The sequence below is a fragment of the Melitaea cinxia genome, chromosome 20 (assembly GCF_905220565.1).
Source record: "Melitaea cinxia chromosome 20, ilMelCinx1.1, whole genome shotgun sequence".
Taxonomy (NCBI): Eukaryota; Metazoa; Arthropoda; class Insecta; order Lepidoptera; family Nymphalidae; genus Melitaea; species Melitaea cinxia.
This window is the reverse complement of record NC_059413.1, coordinates 10,378,303-10,402,301: the sequence shown is the minus strand read 5'-3', so window position 1 is coordinate 10,402,301 and position 23,999 is coordinate 10,378,303. Positions and strand designations below refer to the sequence as shown.

General features: G+C 33.6%; 1 protein-coding gene and 1 long non-coding RNA gene across 4 annotated transcripts; both read right to left on the bottom strand.

The window, feature by feature from the left end:
- Positions 1-45: 45 nt before the first annotated feature.
- Positions 46-13,210, bottom strand: LOC123663352 (aldo-keto reductase AKR2E4-like). Of its 3 annotated transcripts, none has more exons than XM_045598041.1 (8): positions 13,108-13,210; positions 9,941-10,036; positions 4,714-4,884; positions 3,617-3,733; positions 2,964-3,131; positions 2,246-2,446; positions 1,599-1,785; positions 46-216 (listed from the first exon to the last, which is right to left on the bottom strand). In XM_045598041.1, exons 1-7 carry the CDS (start codon positions 13,144-13,146, stop codon positions 1,600-1,602), a joined length of 978 nt encoding a protein of 325 aa, XP_045453997.1. In that variant the 5' UTR covers positions 13,147-13,210; the 3' UTR covers positions 46-216; position 1,599. The 3 variants fall into 3 exon arrangements, with proteins under 3 accessions (XP_045453997.1, XP_045453998.1, XP_045453996.1); XM_045598042.1 differs by having other exon boundaries at positions 1,660-1,785; XM_045598040.1 differs by lacking the exon at positions 46-216 and having other exon boundaries at positions 1,532-1,785.
- A 1,879-nt stretch (positions 13,211-15,089) lies between these two features.
- Positions 15,090-15,930, bottom strand: LOC123663355. Its single transcript, XR_006744639.1, has 2 exons — positions 15,897-15,930; positions 15,090-15,445 (listed from the first exon to the last, which is right to left on the bottom strand). It is a non-coding gene; the product is annotated as an uncharacterized LOC123663355 (long non-coding RNA).
- Between the last annotated feature and the right edge of the window lie 8,069 nt (positions 15,931-23,999).

The window sequence follows — 23,999 nt, the reverse complement described above, 5'->3', positions numbered from 1 at the left end:
ATATTTTTATTTATATTTAATTCGATATCAAAAGTAAAACATAAATTTTATTCCGTTTTTTATTATTTCCAATCGAGTGATGTATGTATGGATAATAATATGAGTAATACTGAAACTTGAAACAGCACCGTGAATTTTGCCAATGACGTGTAGGATGGAGATAACACGTAGAATGACCGGTGCGAACTCGATTGATTATTACATATAAACTGATATCTAGAAAAACACAAACATGCAGTTAAAATAATGCCAATTTAGAAATACATAAAAAATACACCATAGTAAAAATTTTTGGACAATCAATGGTCTGTCTACAAACTCAGATATGTCAAACATTTACGTAAAAATAAACAAAAGGCGTTTAAACTACATCTAGCTATAACAGTAGGACTATCACAGATAATGGAGATTTAGGATGTAAGAGTTTAAGGCAGTTAGCAATACAGCTTAGATCTGTTTTTTTTTTTAATTTACAAGGTCACAGCGATAACAGTTGGAAGGAATTGATGGGAGGAAGATTGAAGCATAATAGAAGAGGTAGGTAGAATTTAAGGGTCAAATTTTCCAATTTGACCCTTAAATTTAAGATTGCTCATTTATTAGAAATCCGTGTAAAATTACAGTTGTTTTGGACGCAGGGAAGGGTAAGGCGAACAAAGGTATAATACAACGTAAATGGACGAAAAAAATAGTCAAGAATATACGCATTATTAGATATAACTCAAAAAATACTTGTTGGATCGCAATTCAATTTTAATGGCACCACATAAACACACCACCCTTCGATTAAGATAAAAATCATCGAAATCGATCCACCCAGTCAAAAGTTCTGAGGGAACATATATAAATAAATAAATAAAATACAATCGAATTGAGAACCTCCTCCTTTTTTGGAAATCGGTTAAAAACTGTAATGTGTCTTATTGATAAATGTCTATTGTCGATACTGAGGGATATATAAAGGCTAAATATGCTATGCCTCGTATTAGGACACATAAATAAATAAATAAATATCTACACAATACACACACGGTCGTCGGTTCCTAAAGTAAGCAACTTAATGCTTGTGTTATAGGTAATAGCCGACTGGTATATAGCTACATTTTTTTTTGATAAACATACTTATAAATAATACATATATAAATCAATATATATATTACACCCAGACTCGGGGTGGGAATCGAACCCACAACCCTTGGAGCAGAAAGCATGGTCACTACAAACTGCGCCAACGGGCTAGTCGACACATAAATAGGAGGACGAGGACACATAAATGCCTCTGAATTAGTTTTTATCATAAAACTGTGTACGGTTTTAGCCTTTATTTAAAACCAAAGACAGTAGGTACTTTTGACCTGGAAATTTCCCATTGCTCTATTAGGATTATGTAAACGGACGAAATTCAAAACGCGCCCTTAGTTATGACTCGCTTTAGTATTGACGCGTAGTCTATTTCATCCGATTTATCTTAGCCTAGGTAAATATATTATCTTAGAGGAAAAATGAAAGGAATCGCGAAAAAAGTTGCCACTACAGCTTTGAAAAATATTATTGTTAACTTAAAAATTTAATTTCTTATTACGAATTATTGAAAGTACATTACTCCCAAAAGGGATAATTGGGATAGTCTTTTAAGTGTACGGGATGAATGACACGCACATTTTTGTTGAATTTGTTGATCTGTTGAACTTCTTCTGGAGTCAAACTGAAATCGAATAAATCAATATTTTGAACTATCCTATTCTTGTTAGCGGATTTTGGGACAGGAACTAGTCCACGATCAATCTGAAAAGAAAAAAAATTTTAGTTAAGTTCAACTCTCGACTACTATTATAATTTTCTTTTAATCACAATATCTATACACCATAATGGTTAAATAACTCTTTTTATTATGTGTAAAAAATTAAGAAGACAATATTTTGATGTTGCTTTCATTTCTATTATTATTTATAAATAAAAATCGTTCAGGTGAGAAGTCAGTTTCACATTCTACCCCCAGTACGGTGTTAATCCTCTTATAGGGTATGTATAGATCCGGAGGCATAACACACAAGCACAAGCATACAGACCACGAATAACATTTATGTGGTCTACCGATGTTTGAAATCTTTGACTGACCATTGCATCACCGCATAATGATACATAAACAAAATTGATTGATTGACTTAGCCTGTAAAGTTTCACAACTGGGCAAAGGGTTCCTTTCTCTATACAGTAGGAATTAAATAAATGGATATATCCTTACCAAATATCTCAAGACTATTTGACTCGTAGTCTTCTTGTACTTTTTAGCCATTTCAACGAGCACAGGATCATCAGCTCGTGGTGGTGGAGCATTAGGCTTATTCCTGGAGACGAGGAATCCGAAAGGACTGTACGCCATTACTGCAACTCCTCTCTCTTGGCAGTGAGCTACTAACTCTTCTTGAGTATTAGTCGGATTTACCTGTAGTCAAATAGCTATGTTAACGATGATTTCTCTCTATAATACGATTGCACCATCAAGTCAAAACACAGATTCTGCTAAAGATAAACTCCCAGGACATTTATAATCAGCAGAATGTGTATTTGCTTTGCTAAATACTAATAACATCTACGAGAAAGCTAGACATAGTTTTATCACTTCCATAGTGTTTTTTAATTATTTTTGCTACTACTAACAATGAACTGTAACAATGAAATGTACAGTGTATATAATTATATTTTGTGATCGGGATAGGCTAATGAACAGAATACATGAAAAGAAAAATTTTCAATGTTCAAAATTTTTTAGGAAGCCTGTAGATCTTAAAAACCACATTGAGCCATATACTCGTCACTTTCTGTAGAGCAGTGTTATAAATTCAAGACTTAAATAGTTTTTTAACAAAGGATTTTTTTTTCTTTACTTGAATATGTAACTGAGTTAAAAGTTAAGACCAGAAGGTCCAGTTCCAGTTACTTTCCAAAAATACTACACTCACCTCAATTTGGTTGACAACTGGACAAACTTTTGAGTGTGCGATTACTCGATCAACTTGAGATGCGTTAAAGTTAGACACCCCAATAGACCTGGTCAAACCTAGTTCTCGAGCTTCTTCCATTCCTTGCCAAGTTTCCAAATAGTCAACGTCATCAGGACTACCATCAGCCTGTAAGAATTTTAAGATGTAATATAGTAAATATTAGTAAATATTACAGACTTTTATGAAGTTTTAGGAAATATGAAATTAAATGTTAGCGGTTTTTAATAAATATTTAATTGCAATAAATAAATATTATATATTCTGAAGACGCTATGATGAAGTCGGAAATTGCAAAATTCCGAAAAAAGCTTCCGAGAAATACATAGGCCGAAGATGGGCAACAGCGTATTCGGTGCGACAAAGCCAGCCCTGCGGTCACCAACCCGCCTGCCCAGCGTGGTGACTATGGGCAAAACACATGAGTTTACGCCATTTTGGCACGAATTTGTGGAGGCCTGTGTCTAGCAGTGGACTGTGATAGGCTGAAATGATGATGATGATGATGGTTATATATTTTATTCTAGCACAATGATTATATGTTTGATGTTGTGATAATTATATATTATGATTTATTTTTTATTTTTTATAAGACTATATTTAGACTATCTTACCTTTACAGCAATAGGGAAATGTATCAAATAAAGATCAACGTAGTCTAGACCAAGTTTTTGAAGAGACTCTTTTAGTGCTGGTACCACTTGTTCTCTGTGGTGTTTGTCATTCCATAGCTGAAAGAACGACAAAATATTATATTAAATAAATTCATCTTTATAGATTTAATTAAAAAAAGAGAGGGGGGTAAAAACGAAGAAAACACTTAGAGACAAAAAAAAATTTATTAAAATTATTATAGTTTGAAAAAAAAACTGCTAACTCGAAGCAATTGAAAATAATTTAAAATTTTAAATCTGTATTGTACAGTTTTGTAAAATCTTTTAAACGTTACATCTTGCTTTTAGTTATACCAAGTAATACAGCTTGCGTAACGTAAATGTCATAATACAAAATACAAAATAGTTTATTGATAATAATAAGTTTTAACAAACAAGTCGCAAGGGCCTGTGCCTCCCTGGCCTGGCCACCCTGTACTGGGTGGTGGCCCGTATTACTGGGTACCACCCCGCTCATCCACCAAGGCTTACAATATTAATCAATATCAGACAAATAATAATCTAATAAAAATGATAATTTTGTTTGCGTGTGTTCATTTGTGTGTGTGTATGTGTCTGTGTGTATGCGTGTGTGTGTGCGCGTGTACGTGTGTGTGTGTCTGTGTTGTGTGTATAAGTGTGTAGGTAAGATTAAACGAGTGAAATATATAAGAAACCCTGCAATTAGATTACGTATGGGACGGATAAACTAATGAGTGGATCAAAATGGGAATTAATAAAGTAAATTTTATGCTATATACCATGATAAAATTTAAAGTATTATTGTGCATTAAAAACTTTGCCTTTTTAATAACATTTCAGTTTCATTGTAATATACCGATAGCAGAAGTTTAGTTAACACGACAGTTGCTTTAATTTTAATTAGAGGGTAGATGTTTAATTTGTTGTTTATCCTATTATAAAGTAATGCAGACTGACTGTTTAAATTTAGTATTTCGTGAAGGTACTTGGCAAGCAATAGTATTTCTACGTTTATTGACAGATATTTTTATTTTCAATAATAGACAAAAAAAAATTATATTATTTTGAATACCTACCTTGGTCGTTATAAATAGTTCTTCCCTAGTAACCAGGTTGTTAGCGATGGCATCAGCGATTCCCTGTCCAACTTGAGTCTCGTCGAAGTATATAGCAGCTGTATCGATGTGCCTGTACCCAGCCTCGATGGCCCAGTAGACAGCATGACGAACTTCATCTACATTTGCATTCTGAAACAAATTAACAGATTTCTTCATTCATAAACAAAGGGATAATTCACCATCAATACTTTTACCTACACGAGACTAGCCGTTAGTGTCATTTTGAGAAACCGTTTCGCCTGTGGCCAAATCTCAAAATAACAACTACGTTAAGTTCCGGTTAAGTAAAGTATTATATATATATAATATGCATAATTAGGTAGGACGGAGGTTGCTAGGAATCACCGAGTTACAGCAAGCTACCAACCAAGAGCGCGAAACGCTCTTTAGCTGGACGATCGATTCACCGAACTTAAATTAGAGTTAAGTCACGTTAAGTAGAGCATACTGGGGTTATCTAAAGTCCAAAAGTTCTACTTCTGTAAAGGTAATTTCCAAAAGGCTTTCCCAAGGTAGCGTCGGTTTTTTGGTCCACAAGACTTGCACTAGCAACGTTGTGGAAGTCAGCAATGTGTCAACCCGGGCAGCAGACCTTGTAATTAAACTTATTGACAAGTTGAAGCCATGTATGAAGATATAACAAAATTATTTTTATAACATTGTTATAAAAGACTTCAACGCTAAATTGGGATTTGGGGGTACAAGACCGCGAATTAAGAATTTGAAAATTGGACTGGCGCAGGAATTACAGAGGGCAGATTCTTATCAACTTCTTCGACTCAGAGGGGCTCTTTTGATGAATTCCATTTTTGAGAAGAAACCCCAAAGGCGGTGGACATATACTGTCACGAGGAATGAGATAAGATTTCATCATAGCAGGTAAAAGGCACATATTCAGAGATGTCTCAGTGATTAATAGGTTTAACACCGGCAGCCACCACCCGTTGTTATGGGGTACTCTGAATATATGCTTTCAAAAAGGATAAGCTTGCTTGATGAAATCTACTCTCCGTGCTACGCTACCCCAAATAAAATGTGACTTCGAGCAGTTCTGGAAGCTACTAGCAACGCGAAACAGATAACCGACTATGTGGTAAAAACGTTGTGTACCCATCGCAGACACTTTCCGCCATCAAAATCAACGAAAAAGTCTAAACTTTCTCCTGAAGCCTTGGATGTGATGCGAGGGAGGCGTGAGATTTCCGCTGCTCAAGCAGCTTCGCTAGAACAGAAGGCTCTTTCCAAGAGGACACGAAGACTTTTACGCAGAGACCTCCACTGCTCTAATACGAGAGATATTTTATTACAATTTTTATAGGACCGAATAGAAAGTCAATGTAAGACCATTAGGGGGAAGCCTTCTTGGAGCGCATTTTTTTCCTCATATATACTCGTATATTGAAAATTGACTATATTCACTAGTCTATTACTAGCGCTCCTGCACTGGTGCTGGTTACTGGAGTACAATTAATTTTGAATCATTCCCTTTTATCGTGGAAGATTTTTATAATGTTTATTTTTTCTGGTACCTATGATGCAATACAAATGGTTGTCTACCAAATTTGTCAAAGCAATAGTCTTTAAATCATAATATATGTTTAAATGCTTTGACCCTATTTGTAGCGTAATATGATAATGCTTTTAAACAAGCTTCTTCAAGAATATGCATATAATATTCTAATAGTATTTAACACTTTAGAAAACATAACTTCTGAAAAAATCATGATCTGAAAAAATCGAGATAAAAGAATTATTTTCTCTAGATTTATGTAACAACTCAAAAGACGAAGTACTACTGGACTAAGAGGTAGTAATTAAATTAAACAATACAATCACTATTTAAAGAAATATATGCTTACGCAAACAAATTTTAAAAAAGTATATATATATGTACTTGGCAAGAATAAATATTTGTCATGGACATTGAACCCGGGGTTTTAACCGTAAGAGGTAAGCAAAATGATGATAGTCAACAAAGCTCCTCAAACACTTAATATATCACACACATACAAATGACCGAATGTTAATGTGTTCATTGGGGTTATGTTATTTTTGTTATCGCAGTAATAAAAAGTTGATATTTTATCAAACTACGAAATACTACAATTTAAAATGAGTAACTATAATTTTTGAAATAACGAATCAAAGGTGCTTTTGAGGCATACATTACATTATATAAGTAATTTTTTTAATATATTTCGAATAGTCTTTAAATTAGTACGACTTCAACTACTATCAACTCGCAGTGGCAGTCTCCCACTAACTAAAATTACTCGATATGAAACCGGTACCATTTTAAATACACTTAACTTCTTGACGCGAAATTAAATCCCTAAGTAAAGTCTACGCAGAAAACTAATTCTATTTTGATTTTTTCTCGATATATTATAGAAAATATTGGACAGATATTCAAAATATTTCAGCAGTAGAATGATTCGATGATCACGAAGCTATACTATGCAGACTATAATGATTTATAATCAGGCAGAATTTTGACGAGAGAACAAGTAATAACCAAAATCGTGTAATTCACGCGGGAAAAGTTCCGAGTGAAAAGCTAGAATTGTATAAAACAAAAAAAGGGAATTTTTTTTGCGCAACCGTCCGAAAGGATTCTTAGGCTTACGTTGACTTTATATCTGGTACTAAATTTTTTAATAGGTAAAAGTTACAAAATTTTTATCTATCACGGTTCCGCCAATGTTGTTATTTAATGTATCTTTCTATGGGTGAAAAATTATTAAAATAAAAAAACAATATTTAGTGATTTTATGGATTAAAAACAAACAAATAGAAAAATCTTCATTCTATATTTATATTATTACTAAACATAATGAATATATCGTTATGAATTTCAAACAATGTAATAGAGCAGAAGTATTTATTAATTATCTTCATTAACATACCCACCTGCTAGTTTTACATTTTTACCTATACAAATACAATTATAATGTATACATATATGTATTTATATATATGTATGCATGTACGTGGGTATATATGTATATATGCCAGTATGTATGTATGTATGTATGTATATGTTTAATTATTTGAATATTTATAATAAATTTGTTGTAGCTTGTACACCTATGCTGACGCTAGACAATTTCCTTTGCCCTAGGGTTGCCTGGAAGAGATCGCGTTTTAGTGATAAGGCCGCCCTTTGTACCTAATGAATATATTGTCAATATTTTTTCTTTCTTTGATATGTATCATTTCTGTTTTTGGTGTACAATAAAGTGTATTATTATTATTATTATTGCATTTTTTATGTATATACCTAACGTACCTAACGTATTATGTTTTTATTATGGCACACAATACAAGTCCGTAACAAAATATTTATATAATATTAAATTTTATGACACAAGATTATTGGCTTGATACGTAAATTTTTTTTAATTTTTTTTTCCTTAAAATATAAAACTATAGTGTTATAAAATTACTACCTCGTGTACAGCTAAGCGTGAGCAATTATTATTCATTTATCTATTTTTATATCATGTTTATAGTATATATTACGGTAAGATAAAAAATATAATAAAAAATTGTGAAATAATGCAAAATGTTTAAATTCGTAGTTATCGAATTAAACGATGATATAAAGACGTAATAAATGGAAATATTTAACAAAAGTTAGACACTAATTAGAGGAAGTGTTATTACCGTTTTAAACTAACTACGTATAATGGAACTTTCTTTAATATAATTTTTTATAGGCTACAAAAGAATGTAACGCTGTCGATTATTGGCTATAAAACGTCAAGTTTTGGTTCATTGGGATGAAGCACAGACAATTACATCAATGCTGATAAAATACATATAGGTATATACATATTTTTTACGGTAAACTTTTTTTTAATAATCAATATTTAGAAAAGCTCTGACCTCCACGATATTATAATTATCAGTTGGATGGTCATTTCAAGAGATGATCTTAAAAATAAAAAAAATGTTAGTCTTTACATTATGTACAAATATAAAAACCGTTCGTTTTAATTCCAATTTTGATTCAAACCACCAAGGCCAATGCAACTGTATCAAAATATTATCGTTTACCAAAGATTGTCATATAAATGTTAATAGAGGGTCATCACATAATTGCATACCAAAAAGTTTATAACAATATCTATATCTTAGTATATTTATTTTTATTAAATAACATTGAAATGTTATTGTATGAATATGAATGTACATTTTCATGCAAACAGGGTTACATTTCCGCGGCAGAATAAAAATAACTTTATACTACTTACTATAATAAAGTACACTTTTTAAATTTAAATGTCAATGATGACCGCCATTTTTATTATATAAATAATTCCCTTCTTACGTAATGATTGTATGATCACCGATCTTCTAGGTACTAAAGATGTAGAGCTATAGTAACATTTCCTAGAATTGAATCGTGTTACCTATTAAATTATGATTAATAACCATAAGAAAAATAGCGTATTAAAAAAGATTTGTTTTCCTTTAATATAACTAAAGTGTACCGTAATCTAACCTGCTATAAATTTTGTTACTTTCCATATTATTTGATTTAAGCGGTTACTACCATTACCGGTATTATTATTAAATTCCGCATTCAATATCAATCAGTTCTTTATATAATAGCCTCATATTTTAGTCAGTTTTGACAGGCTAGGTATTCTTTTATTGCAATTGCAACGAAATGTTATAATGGAAGCTTCGTAAGTTTTCTAAATAGCACTATAAAAAACTAAAAAATAATGATCAAAAGCGTAATATACCTTATCACTTATAGTGAATATTTAAATATATAATATAATACATAAAAATATACCTGTTTATATTTAAATTTAAATTTAAATTAAGCAAAACATTTCATGAAACTATTTCAGAAATACGTTATTGATATCAGCAAATCTTAATTAAGTTCACAAATAGATATTAATACGTACCTACGTGCTCTTATGTCATATTTTTATATACGTTACATAATTATGTTTAATCTTGTTAAACAGGTTTCGAACATTCACAATAAGACACGTATTAATATAAAGAAGTAACTAATATATTTTCGTAGCTATTCTCTATCTAAGGCTATAAGAGATCGCAATTTAAACGATAAGCCTGCCTCTTGTCTGCCTATTTGTTTCTATGTAAGGCCTATTTGTTGTACAGTAAAGAGTATAAATAAATAAAACAAGTAATACTATACCTCGCTGGCGGTTCCTCGGCCGGTGCCCAGGGCAACGATTGGCATCTTGTTTCCATCATTTAATTCTATACATGGTGACTTGCTAGCGACCGCCAACTGAAATCAAAATCAACATTTTATATCAGGCTAAATACCAAATTTGTAACTTTTTAACATATTATTCTTAAAATTAAAAAAAAAATCCTTTTTAAAAGTCTAAATTGCAAAAATAATGGCTAAATCTTTTCAAGTTTGCATATAACGCAATATTTATATTTTAAACGAAAACAGGGTGAATTCACTATATATAAAAATTAGGTACTAAGTTCGCTGGATCAGCTAGTTCTCAATAAAAACCTGCACCAAATGTTTAGCTAGACCTCCAAGTTCAGAATAGTAAGAACCTCGTTCAATTATGCGCAACGCTTTATGAGTAATACCGGGACAAACGTTCAGACAAACAAAAAAATATTTAAAAAACTGATTTGATTTATCCTGCTCTCATGAAGACATCTATTTATTTGTATTTGTATACCTCTTACTACATGTAGGAGAAGGATCGGAGCCTAATCCAACACGCTGCTCCACTACGGGCTATATATATAGCAGCCCGACGGGGGATACTTCACCCTTGACCTTACAGAAAATAAACAATGCTGCTTGTTTGCTGGCCTATTTAAATACCTTTCATAAGCATTATTATTATGTATATCTATGTTTGGCTTTATTAAATAAATACTGGGCACCATTAAAAGACAATTCTTTATACCTTAAATTTAGAACAGATAATAAATAAAACTTCCGATAGGTATACTGAAATTCTAATATTTTCAACAAAAAAAAAAAATGCGTGTAAGCGAAATGTTTTTTTTTTCATTCGTTCTTTTTCGTTTACTTAAAAACCAAGTTCTTTTTAACTATTCGGTTTATGTATCTCCAATAAAACAAATGTTATAGATCTATATGTTCATGAACGGAATAGTAATCAGTCATGTCAAGTCGTTCACACGAAAACCTGTTTTATATAATTTACTACTTACATCACTATATATGGTGGTAATAGTAAATGGTTAAACAAACGGGGTCAACGGCCGACTTTTACTAACCCTACAGCAATTTCCTAATAAGGATAACAGCTGTTTTGTGGTTTTACTTTTATTTAGTTTTCATGTCTACAAATTTTTCAATGAATGATTTTTTAATCCGAAAAAATTTCGACCAGTTAGATTTAGACACAAACAAACTATTAAATTGGTGCCAGTACAACAGCTATATTAAATTGCTAATATTTATTAAAAAATCAATACATGTTTTAAAAAAAAAACAATACAGTCGAATTGATAACCTCCTCCTGTTTTGGAAATCGGTTAAATAAAGTTTTTGTTGATTCTTGTATGGTAAATCTACAATTTTTTTTTTAAGTTATAAATTTGACGTTTTCGAATGTTACTTTTTTAATTTCATACTATAACAGGGTGATAAACCTTTTATGCTTTATCATTTTAAAAATTATGAGTTTATTTTAAAAATTTAATTATTAAAAAATAAAAACGAAAAAAATGTAATAATCAGATAAATCAAATAAATAATTTATATCAATCCGCTGAAAATTTAGATTTTTATAACTATTATATAAATATATTACACGTATAATACATAAATTATAATTGCATAAAAACGCTACATTAACAGTAATATAATCTAAAGTTTTAAATATATTTTTTATGTTTTATTTATTATTTCATATGCAAGAACTACAGACAGAATATATGTAACATAAGTAGTATTTTTTTTGCATTTTTTTAATTTTAAAAATCATAATTTTGTGTGATGATTGATTAAAAACATTATTTGATCATTCGTTTTAATTATGATTGTAAATGACCTAATTATTCATTTTGTTTTATTTTATTTGATCCACAACGTCAAGATCAAAAAAACAGATAATTAATTTGTGAGATTTTCAAGGTTAAAGTGATAAATGTCGAAATATGCTAAATAAATACGTGATAAAAAACTCGGTCAAGTGCATCATTTTTAGACTGGGTTTAGTCTTCGAAAATTAATTCGGAACTTCAAAAATTACAGACAAATCTCTTTATATCGTTTTTATCCAAAATGCCAAGGTCAATTATTAATTTGAACGCTACACAAATCGACATCTATAAGGAATGCTAGCTACCCTTCTCTTTCACGGAGAAAGAGGCCTTTGTCTAGCAGTGGGATATTATAGGCTGATTCAATTAATCAATCACGATTGAGTAATGGAGGAAAACTTCTCTTATTCGATTTATAGTAGGTTTCATAGGAGTCTTTTAAGAAAAATATCGATAATTGCTACATTACTAAATCAATTTCAATAAAATACACAAGTTGTGATCATAGTGGTGGTATAAATAATATTATATAATTTATTACATTCAATCAAACTATACAGAAATATAAGGTTGATGGCAAAAATGGCTTGTTCTCTAAAAAAGATCTCTTCCATTCAATGAGATCAATTCCATGTTCCATGAGATTCCATGAGAAGGATATTTGTATGCGGAACAGACAGAGCAAAGTATTAAATTTATGTTTGGGCGTTGAGATAGACAGGGTGTAAAGTCACTCATCCACCATCGCAAAGGGAGGATTCTCCGACCAGGTGTTGTGTCTAGTAGGCTACTGCCCTCCCTCGTAATAGATGTCGCTTCATTAAGTATCGAAAAAAACTACCAACTACACAACTACATCATTAATGATTAGTTTTCGTTTTAAAACAGCCCAAAAACAGAAAATAACTCAAAATTTACTTGGCTTAATATTTCTTAGAGGTGTCAAAATCTTAAAAGCTTCTTATCAGCAAGATATCTGTCGGACGAGCAGAAAAACAAACGATCTCTACGATCTGCTATACGGAAATTTCATTCCTTATAATAAAAAACTATTACATATTCAATATTTTGGCAACAACTAATGAATATAAATAAATATAGCAATAACTTTACATGTAAATATAAATCTTTACCGTATTTAAATAAAAAATAAGTAAAAAAAAAAACTACACATTGTTATTAAGTCTATATTAAATTTGCTCCGAAAGGAAGAACAACGATAACATAATTTAACTTACTTTATATATTACTAATTATATTACATAATTTTAATATTTTAATTATATAACTTATAAGTCAAAATTTACTCACAGATACACATGTCGTCAAAATGAAACTTATAACCCGCATGTTGATCGATCTAACGTTCCTACCACACTGACTACTAGCATCTCAGATGTACACACATTTATATCAACTTATAAAAAACCACTAAGTCCAAGGACTGGTTAGACTAACCAACCGTACACGATCTCGAACAGAAGATTATTAAGAAACAACTCTAAGAATAAGATTACAATGACATTTAAAATTTTTAAAAATATATTGTACATATATTTCCAAAATTTTGTATATTTACATAAATGGCAAAAAACAGTAAATTATAAACAACGTTGAAGTTTTATCTTTTTTTCCACATAAACTTTAAAACAAATAAAACTTGTAATAAAATTTTTAATTAAAATGTTTAATGTACTGTCTGTTGACAATAATGATTCCGTTTTGATTAAAAACTTTATTCACAATCGGAAGGCTTAAATGAAATCTTTTTTAATACTACTACGAGTACTAGCTTTGTTTTTAATTCCGATCTTGGCATTTCAGAATAAAAATAGCTATTCATTATATCTTACTCGATCCATTCACACAAGTTCGAATATTTATATCACATTTGAATTGTTAAACAGGAGGAGGTTTTCACGCAAAACATTGTGGTATGATGGGTTAAAACTTGACCAAACCTCACGTGACAAGAATTAAGCGTCAATATGGAGAAGCTTTTAGGTATAACTAATCTCATAAGACCGCCTATGTATTATTCAGAATGTGCAACAAAGTGTTGAATGAATAAATAAACTTTTTAACATTGTTGTGTTATACTGATGAGGAAAATCGAAAACTCATACAAAATACCAAATTTAAATCTCAGTTTACTAATATTCTACATTAAAAAGATTGATCATAATGCTAACTTGCGGAAAATACGTTAAAATACTACTATTGATAAAAAGCAAACAAAAGTACAATCTTATAACGTCCGCGATTATACATTTCGACTTTCATGCTCTCTGCAAAGGGAACTGTATTTCGGGATAAAAAAATCTAGTGTCTTCACTTACATTAGATATAGACTTTATGTGTGGCAAGTAAACGACACACCGGATGATTAATGGTTGCCGTAACCTATACCCGAGGAGAAATTTTTTCGTCTTCCTTAGAAGGACCGGACCAGGCATGCCTGATCAGGACTAGATAAAGCATCTAACGCAGATGATTGGTCTGGACCTGATCAGGATGAGATGAGATTTCCTCATCGGGTCCAGATCAGGAAATCTCATCTCATCCTGATCAGCCAAAAAACACGAATGTATAATCATCAGCTAAAAAACACGAATGTATATTCTTGAAAAAATTGTTTAGTAAAAAAAAGCGAATTGATATTATAAATATGTTAGTTAACATAATTATTATGATATTTATTTCCGTTTATTTTTTCCAATGTATTATTTATTTATGTTTTTACTTTAAATATTATTTATTTTTATGTTACTAATTAATTATTATTATTAAATAAATTTTATTTATTAACATCTAACAATTAACTATTTCCTATTACTTACGACTGCTCCATTATGTAGAAATGGACTCCCTGCTAGACTCTCCTGATAACTGTATATATACTAAGTGCGCTTAAAAACATTAATAGCGCAATTCAGGCTCAGTTCGCGTAATTTCTTTCAGGCTATCCTGATCTGGACCGGACCGGGTCCTGATCCAGTATGCCTTACCATACTTGATTATATTATACATCAGACTATCCTTGTCTGGACCAGACCTGGTCCTGATAGAGCTTGCCGGATCTGGTATGTCTCATTCTATCCTGATCCGATCCAGATACATGATCTGGTTGAGCCTGATCTTTTTTCTAGTCGGGGAAGAGCGATCGTCAGACCAAAAAAGCGATGGATGGATTGTTGTTCGTAATTTAGATTGCTTGTATTGTATTCGATTTCAAGATCAATCGGTATTAAAACTATTAACGTTTACTTTGCTTTGAAATAAAAGACGACTCGTATAATAAAGATTTCGTGTATTGTCTGACCAAATAACAACGAATAATGAATAAGAAAATGATGAACGTTACAAATTTAAATATTTGAACGAAGAAAAAAAGTCGTATGAAGTTAGGCGAGGTCCCCCCGCCCGTCGTCCTCTCATTGGCTGATAAGCGGCAACTTCACATTAGAAGCGCCACTACTCACTAGATGTCGCTTGAACATGGCCCCCGCCTTGGAAGTACCTACTTCCAAAGAAAAAGGGTCTCAGAATGATGTGGCCTCTTTGGTTGAGCCCTCGTCTATCGGCTGCAACGGCAGCGGGCAGATTTTTGAGAAAGCTCGTTGAACGATGCCCGTTGATGTGCGAATATCTGTAACACAAGCAACACCATCCTTGCCTGGATAGGTGCGTAAAATCCTCCCCAATCTCCACTTCAGAGGCGGGAGATTATCCTCTTTGATAAGCACCAGGGTGTCAATAGAAATGTATTTCTGCCAGAAATGTGTTTCCACTTGGTTCGGAGCTGGAGCTCCGACACAAATTCCTTCGACCATCGCTTCCAGAAGTGTTCCCGCATTTGCTCCACCCTTTCGTAGCGAGTGAGACAGCTGGTGTTCCAAGCAGTGAGATTGCTGGCAGACGAGATAGGTGGTCGTCCAATTAAGAAATGAGCTGGGGTGAGAGGAGAAAATCGTTGGGATCAGAGGACATAGGAGTAAGGGGACGGGAATTTAAGACAGCCTCGATTTGTGTTAATACAGTACTGAGTTCCTCATATGTTAAGTTCGCGTTACCGATTACACGTTTCAAATGAAACTTACATGATTTTATCCCTGCCTCCCATAAACCACCAAAATGAGGAGCGTAAGGCGGGATAAACCTGAAGCTTATGCCAATATCAGCTGCAAAATCGAATATTTTATTAACGTTTTTGTTGAGTTCATGTAAAAACTCTTTTTCAGCACCAACGAAATTTTTTCCGTTGTCAGAAAATATCTCTGCCGGCTTACCACGACGAGAAATAAAACGTTTAAGTGCTAGAATATAATCTTGTGTGGAGAGGCCACTGACTAATTCTAAATGTATAGCTCGAGTAATAAAACATACAAATAAACAAATATAACCTTTAACAATCCTGGCTCCCCTCCCTTTACGATTTAACAAATGAACAGGTCCAGCGTAGTCCACGCCACAACGGATAAATGGAAACCCGACTTCTAAACGTTCAGAGGGCAGATTACCCATGATGGGATTCAAAGTCTTACCTTTCATTCGCGTACACGTGACACAATTGTGAACTGACTTTCTAGCTAAGTTCCTAGCACCAAGTGTCCACCACCTTTCCCGTAAAGAAGACAGTAGCAACTGAGGGCCACCATGTAATAAACGTTTATGTTCACTTTCAAACAACAACACTGTGAGTCGTTGTGAATGTTTACTACACAATAAAATAGGATGTTTCTTATCGAAACTAAAACTAGTCGAATTAGAAAGCCTTCCACCAACACGTATTAATTTGTTATTGTCCATAAATACATTTAAACTCGCGATTTTATTAAATTCTTTTTTGTCTACAACCTGTTTTAGCGGAAGATCATTAAATAAACAGCGATAAACGTCCGGAAACGATTGCAACTGAGCGATACGTACTAAAGTTAACTCTGATGCATTTAATTCCTGCACAGACAAATGTAAACTATCGTTATGCGGCTCACCACTACTACGACGTCTACGCGTGTTGTTAATGAAACGCAATACATACGCACCGACGCGCTTCAACTTATTATAGGACGAGAATCTATTGAAATCGATAAAACTATTATTACAAGGCTCTGTACATGTTAATACAATAGGTTTCGATCGTAATTCCGGTAAATTAGCGCAAGTTTGTAATAAATTTTCAGATTTAAACTTAAAATTGTGTTCTCGTAAACAACTAGGTCCGTGCCACCATATGTCTGACCTTGTGAGCAGTTCAAAGTTAAGACCCCTAGACACTAGATCAGCTGGGTTATCCTTACCTTTTATATGTAACCACATTGAGTCACCGGTTAACTCGTTCAATTCTGTGACTCTGTTTTGAACAAATGTTTTTAAAGAGTGCGGAGACATCCGTATCCAACCCATCACTACAGTGGAATCTGTCCAAAAATAAACGTTATCGAATTTTAAGCGCAATGAATTAATTATCTTTTTATAAAGTCTCGCACCTAATAATGCCCCACATAATTCCAATCGTTGGATGCTAATCGTTTTTAATGGAGCGACCTTACTTTTAGCACATAACAAATTTACCGCCACGTCAGAGTCGCAATCATCATAGGTACGTATATATGCATAGGCACCGTAAGCATCCTGAGACGCATCCGTAAATATGTGAAGTTCGGTGTGTTGAGTGTGCATGCTCCTTACGAATCGTGGAATGCGTAACTCACTCAAGCGGTGCAATGTTTTGATGTAACGATTCCAAGCTAGAGTGACGTCATAAGGCACCGCGTCATCCCATTCGATTTTACTTAACCAAAGACGTTGCAACAAAATTTTTGAAATAATGAAATAAAAAATAATGAATAAAAAAAATTGTGAAATTATTAAAATAGAATCAATTATTTTATTTTTAAAATTGAAATAATGATTATAATGATAATGATATAATTTATAATTCGTCGCTGTCACTATACCATCCTAAGCCTAGTGTTTTATAAACAAATCTTCACACTTCCTTTCGTCCTCGGTAAGAGCGTTGGAAACGTCTGGAATTTCTTCGATCTCCAAATTTTTTTTTTTTTAATTTTAACGTCTAAATTTTGAGCAACATTACAATGTACTCGATTACTATTACTAGTAGTATCTTTATTCGTATAAAATATAGGACCCGAAATTAACCAACCTAAATACGTATTCTGTAGGTATGGACCATTCGGTAAACGTATTTTTTGATTTTGCAATAATTCCCAAAACTTATCTGCTCCTATCAAAATATCGATTTTAGACGGAGTATTAAAATAAGGATCGGCAAGGTGAACCTTTTGTGGTATGCTAGTAAGGTCGATATTAATATTTTGCGTCGGCATATTCGAGGTAATAGACGGTAAAACTAAACATTTTATACTCGTATTATAATCGCATATTTTTGAACGTATATTTAAATCGCATATATTACTCGACTGAACAACCGATTGACCTATACCCGATATTTGTAAAGTGGACTGTATTAAATTAACGTTTAATCGTTTACATAATTGTTCTGTAACGAAACAATGTTGACTTCCATTGTCTAAAAGCGCTCGCGCAGTATGAAATACGTTATTACTGTCGGCTACTTCGATTAAGGCGGTGGAAAGAAAAACGGAATGAGACAACATGCGCGACTCGTCAGCTGTGCTATCAATATTTAAGTTAGTGCGGGTAGAATGCAGCGCGGTCGACGTAGTGGTCGCACTATCTCGATCAGCTGATTCCTTATTCAAACTATAAATAGGAGGTAATAAAACATTGTTAATACTTCCTAAATGCAATAATGTATTGTGTTTAGACTGACAATGTTTACAGGGCCCGAATAAACAATTTTCTATCGCATGACCCGAACGTAGACAATTACGACAAACTTTATTATCATCTACTAATTTTATTCTATCTTTAACTCCTAAGTTTAGAAAAATAGGACAAGTGTAAAGAGCATGATTGCTACTACATGCGACGCAGTTATAACGTTTATTACTACCCGACTTATTCAAAGAATCTTTACGCGTAGAAATAAAACTATGCAATTTTGTTTGCGATGTCGGTTTTTTGATATCACTATGAGGCCGATTATCGTGCGATTTTTGTGAACTAACACCCGTATGATTAGCATGTATCATTTCTAATGTATCAGCTCGATTGCGAAGGAATGTTAACAAATCATCTAACTTTAATTTAGAACTAGAATCCTTTTGTGTAGCGTACGTAATAGATCCTTTGTAATTTTCCCACTCTTTTTCAGTAGAAACGTCTAGTTTAGATGCTATTAAATAAATTATTAAAGTATCCCAATGCTCTGTGGGTTCGTTTAACGTTTTAAGAGCTCGTAAGTTACGTAAAACAGTATCTATTAATATTCTGATTTGTTTAGGCGATTCTTTATTCATACAAGGTACAGTAAATAACGCTTTGATATGATTATGCACTAAAAGCCGTTCGTTATTAAATCTGTTCTCAAGTAAAGCCCAAGCGTGCGAATAGTTGAGAGCTGTAAATTCTAAAGCGCTTATTACTTGATATGCACTACCGGAAAGTGATGATCGTAAATAATGAAACTTTTGAATCGCATCGAGATCTGAACGCATATGTATCATACTAACATATGAATTTTTAAATTCTAACCATTGATCATAAGAACCGTTGAAGGAGGGTAGCTTTATTTGAGGTAATTTTATACTAGAAGTTAACGAGCTATTACAGTTAGAACCGTCATTCATATTTGATTCAATTAAAGACTGTGCCGATGCCATACACGAAAAATAAATGTCTTCAAAATTTTCTCTGTATTCTGTATGATCTTTCATATCATCAGACACTAATTCGATTTTACATTGAATTTTGTTAAACGCCTCATAACTTTCTTGAGCACTTTGCATTCTTAACTTTAATTCTGCCTTTTTAATTGAATCTATAGAAATTTGTTCTACATTTAAATTACACAAATATTTTTTGAACGAAGTTAACCGCAATTTTATACTACCCCGCGAACGTTTTAAATCAACTAACGGATCCTGTTCCGAATCTGATTTGCATGGTGATTTTGGCAATTTCAAGCTATCACCCTTACTACTCATCTTGATGGCTTAAAGAAAGAAAAGATACTCACAATTTTAAATGAATTGACTGCAAACAAAACGCTGAACGAAGTTACGCTTAATCCTGAGCGGATGAGGATGGATGGATGAAAAGAGAGATGGATGGACGATTACGCCTGGAGATCTGGAGATGATGAGAATTGATGGATGGATGATGTCCAGTCTGCTTCAATTCTACTCAAATCTTGATCCGTCTCGAAGTACCAAAATGTTCGTAATTTAGATTGCTTGTATTGTATTCGATTTCAAGATCAATCGGTATTAAAACTATTAACGTTTACTTTGCTTTGAAATAAAAGACGACTCGTATAATAAAGATTTCGTGTATTGTCTGACCAAATAACAACGAATAATGAATAAGAAAATGATGAACGTTACAAATTTAAATATTTGAACGAAGAAAAAAAGTCGTATGAAGTTAGGCGAGGTCCCCCCGCCCGTCGTCCTCTCATTGGCTGATAAGCGGCAACTTCACATTAGAAGCGCCACTACTCACTAGATGTCGCTTGAACAATTGTGTCAGTGAGGATATGAGAAAGAAAGGAATAAGCGCTGAAGTGACGAATGATAGAGAGGAATGGAAGAGGAAAACATGTTGTGCCGACCCTACATAAGTGGGATAAGGGCAGGAAGACGATGACAACTACGCCGCATCAACGTGCCGCAACAAGTTCTGCGTTATCTTGTACCCAATTCCGCTTAAGAATTCAAATTATATTATAGTTGTTCGAACCGATTTCAAACTATTATTTAATATTTTGAATTTAAATGAAGCTACCGTCTACTGCGTTAAAAAAATAACATATAAGTTAAGTGTAGTATGTGATTTAATTTACGTAAACGTAACAAATTAAGTCACATACATATACATTTAATTTCAATTAAGATTGTTTTTTTATAAGTAGCAGTTTTTGCGATCGGCACACATTTAAAGGCGTCATTTTCCTAGTTAGCGGTTTCATTGTTTTCTGCTATTCATTAAAACTGTACCACAGTATTAGTTATGAGAAGATATTAGTTTCGATTCCTGGCAGGAGTACTATGTGGTGAGGTGATTAAAAGAAAACTTTTTTCTGTTCGAAGTTCTGTTTATTAATGCTAACAAATAAACTTACGAAAATCTCTTTTTAACCGAAGTCAAAAAAAGATGAGGTAACTCAATTCGACCGTATATATGTATATATATTATGTATGTTCGGTCACAGCCATGGACTGGACCTGTTGCGCCGGCGATTGCGGGTTCGATCCCCGCACATGACAAACATTTGTATTAGCCATACAGGTGTTTGCCGTGGTCTGGGTGTTTGTGCAGTCCTTGTGGGTCTCCCCACCGTGCCTCGGAGAGCACGTTAAGCCGTCGGTCCCGGCTGTTATCATATACACCTGATAGCGATCGTTACTCATAGTAGGAAATATATCCGCCAACCCGCATTGGAGTAGCGTGTTGGATGGCGTGGCTCTGATCCTTCTTCTACATGGGGAAAGAGGCCTATGCCCAGTAGTGGGATATTACAGACTGAAGCTTTCGGGGGATAGCTTCGTCGTTTATGAACCGATTTTGATAATTATTTTTTGTTGTAAAGGAGATATCCCAAGTGTGAAACCATGAAAAGGAAACCAGGATCTGATGATGGAACCCAGAGAAATCGAGGGAAACCCTCGAAATCGTGGTGACGACTTGTGCGTTTGTTAATTTTTTCGTCTGCTTACCTTGTATTACTTGTCGATGTAATTGAAGTCGGTTTTTTCGTTTGCTCGCAAACGAAATTATCGTGACAAAGGTTGACTGAGAATTCTTTTATTATTAAGAGCACGATTGGTGGATGCAACATTATAATATTCTCATAAAAAAATTGAGATGAAGGATGCAACTGTTAGTTACATTATGCATTCAAAATGATGACTATTCTTTCGATCAAGTTTTTCTGCATCTTGTACTGAACGTCTTCCACGATTTTTCCCGTTTCGATATTTATTGCTACTGTCTGTATATCAGGAATCGTAAAGTGACATTTTATAGCATAGATACTTTTGAATGGTTAAATGTCTGAATTGAATGTCTGAATATGAATTGGTGATGAAAATAGTTCTCTGATACATTAGATACGCTAGCTAAAGTAACTATAAGCGGTTGCTAACATAGCTAGCACTACGTATACCTGCTTTTCCTCTAGGCTTACCTCATTTTGTTTGCATTGGAGAAAGTACCAAGTACAAAGTAGGTGTGCGAATATTTTATATACAAGTTAAGAATTTAAAACGGAAATTTTAAACGGAACTACATAAAATGTCAGAGATGTTTTTTATTCCAAAAACGGACGGCTCACCTGAATGATAAGCGAAAACTATTGTATGATACGTATAGGCGCCTGCGATACCAAAAGCATCGAAAACGCTTTGCCAACCCTACCCCTCAATCCCCCAAAAGTACTAGTAACCTTACTCACCACAGGAACACAAAACTGCTTGAAAGCATTATTATTTAGCTGTGACCTTCTGTAAGTTCGAGGTACTTACCCAATCGAGCTGCTTCAGATTTTGAGCAGGATTTTTCCTGCTATACCCTACCTCAGTCAAACACAAATACAAATATCCATTCCGAGCGGGAAGCTACCGGTCGGCTGCAAACCGTCGGTGTTTTAAGCAACTACACGCATAACTACAGCAGAGCGGCTATTACAAATTATAATATGTAACTCCTACTGTTCGCAATTACTCTTATAAAGAAAGTATCATCATAGGAAAATGAGTCGATATCGTCATTCGACTATGTGGCTACGGTAGTAAAGAATATAGCCACACCCTCTCTTCCCGTGGGTGTCGTAAGAGGCGACTAAGGGATAACACAGTTCCACTAACCACCTTGGAACTTGAAAAGCCAACCGATGGCGGCATAACCATCAAACTGCTGGTTTTGAAATACACAGGCCGAAGACGGCAGCAGCGTCTTCTATATCTAGGTCAACTATGAGCAAAATACATAATGAGTTTACGCCATTTTTGGCACGAACTTGCAGAGGCCTGTGTCCAGCAGTGGACTGTGATAGGCTGAAATGATGATGATGATGATGATGATGATCATCATTCTATTTACCATATCAGTCAGTCAGTCAGTTTAACCTATTGCAATTCACTACTGGACATAGGCCTCCCCATGTTCGCGCCAGACATCCCGGTTTTCCGTAATACTCATCCTGACTACGCCGTCAATCTTACAAAGATCGTCGGTCCAGCGGGAACATCGTAAATCGTATCGTACCATCTACGTGCATGTAAAATGAAAATAGACTAAACCCAATTCATATTACAATAAAATACCCTAATACACAATAAATACAATACAATAAATAACCCTCACTTAGTTGTAGTAAAACTCACGTCTTCCATTAACAGTTTTAAATCACCACAACAATCTATAAATGTAGACTGAAATAGCAAGTGACGACATTTAATTTTATATCTACTTTCAAACTTTCTACTTTTAAAACATATAAAAGAAAATAAAACCTAGAAAACCGTACAGAAAAGAAACGAAATTTATCGTATTTTATTTCTAATGCTAAGCTTATTTGAATAATTTTTTTAGACGTACTGAAAGAGCCTAACAAAATTTTAAGTCAAGTCAATGTTCTTAAAGGCACTGTTGGTCGAACCGCAAAGACAAACTTCCATAGCAATAACAAGTATTTGAACAAATAAAAATGACCGTTGTGACAAGTAATTGTGCGAGTACAAATACCCGTTCTGAGAAGGAATAAAGCCACTGACATGACAGCGTAATTGAAGGTTTCACTACTACTACTATAGAAAGTATTAAATTAAAAAAATTAAAGTATCTTTCTATAGCCATCATCATCATTATCATTTCAGCCTATCACAGTCCACTGCTGGACATAGGCCTAAACAAGTTCACACCAAAAATAGCGTGAACTCATGTGTTTTGTCCATAGTCACCACGCTGGGCAGGCGGGTTGGTGACCGCAGGGCTAGCTTTGTCGCACCGAAGACGCTGCTGCCCGGTAGGATGGTTATCCCGCCATCGGTCGGCTTTTTAAGTTCCAAGGTGGTAATGGAACTGTGTTATCC

Coding starts and splice junctions, on each gene's coding strand:
- LOC123663352 (XM_045598041.1), bottom strand. CDS start 13,146: ATGCGGGTTATAAGTTTCATTTTGACGACATGTGTATCT. Junction 3,132..3,616: donor ATTTCCCTATTGCTGTAAAG/GTAAGATAGTCT, acceptor AAATTCTTACAG/GCTGATGGTAGTCCTGATGA. Junction 1,786..2,245: donor AAATAGTCTTGAGATATTTG/GTAAGGATATAT, acceptor TTTTCTTTTCAG/ATTGATCGTGGACTAGTTCC.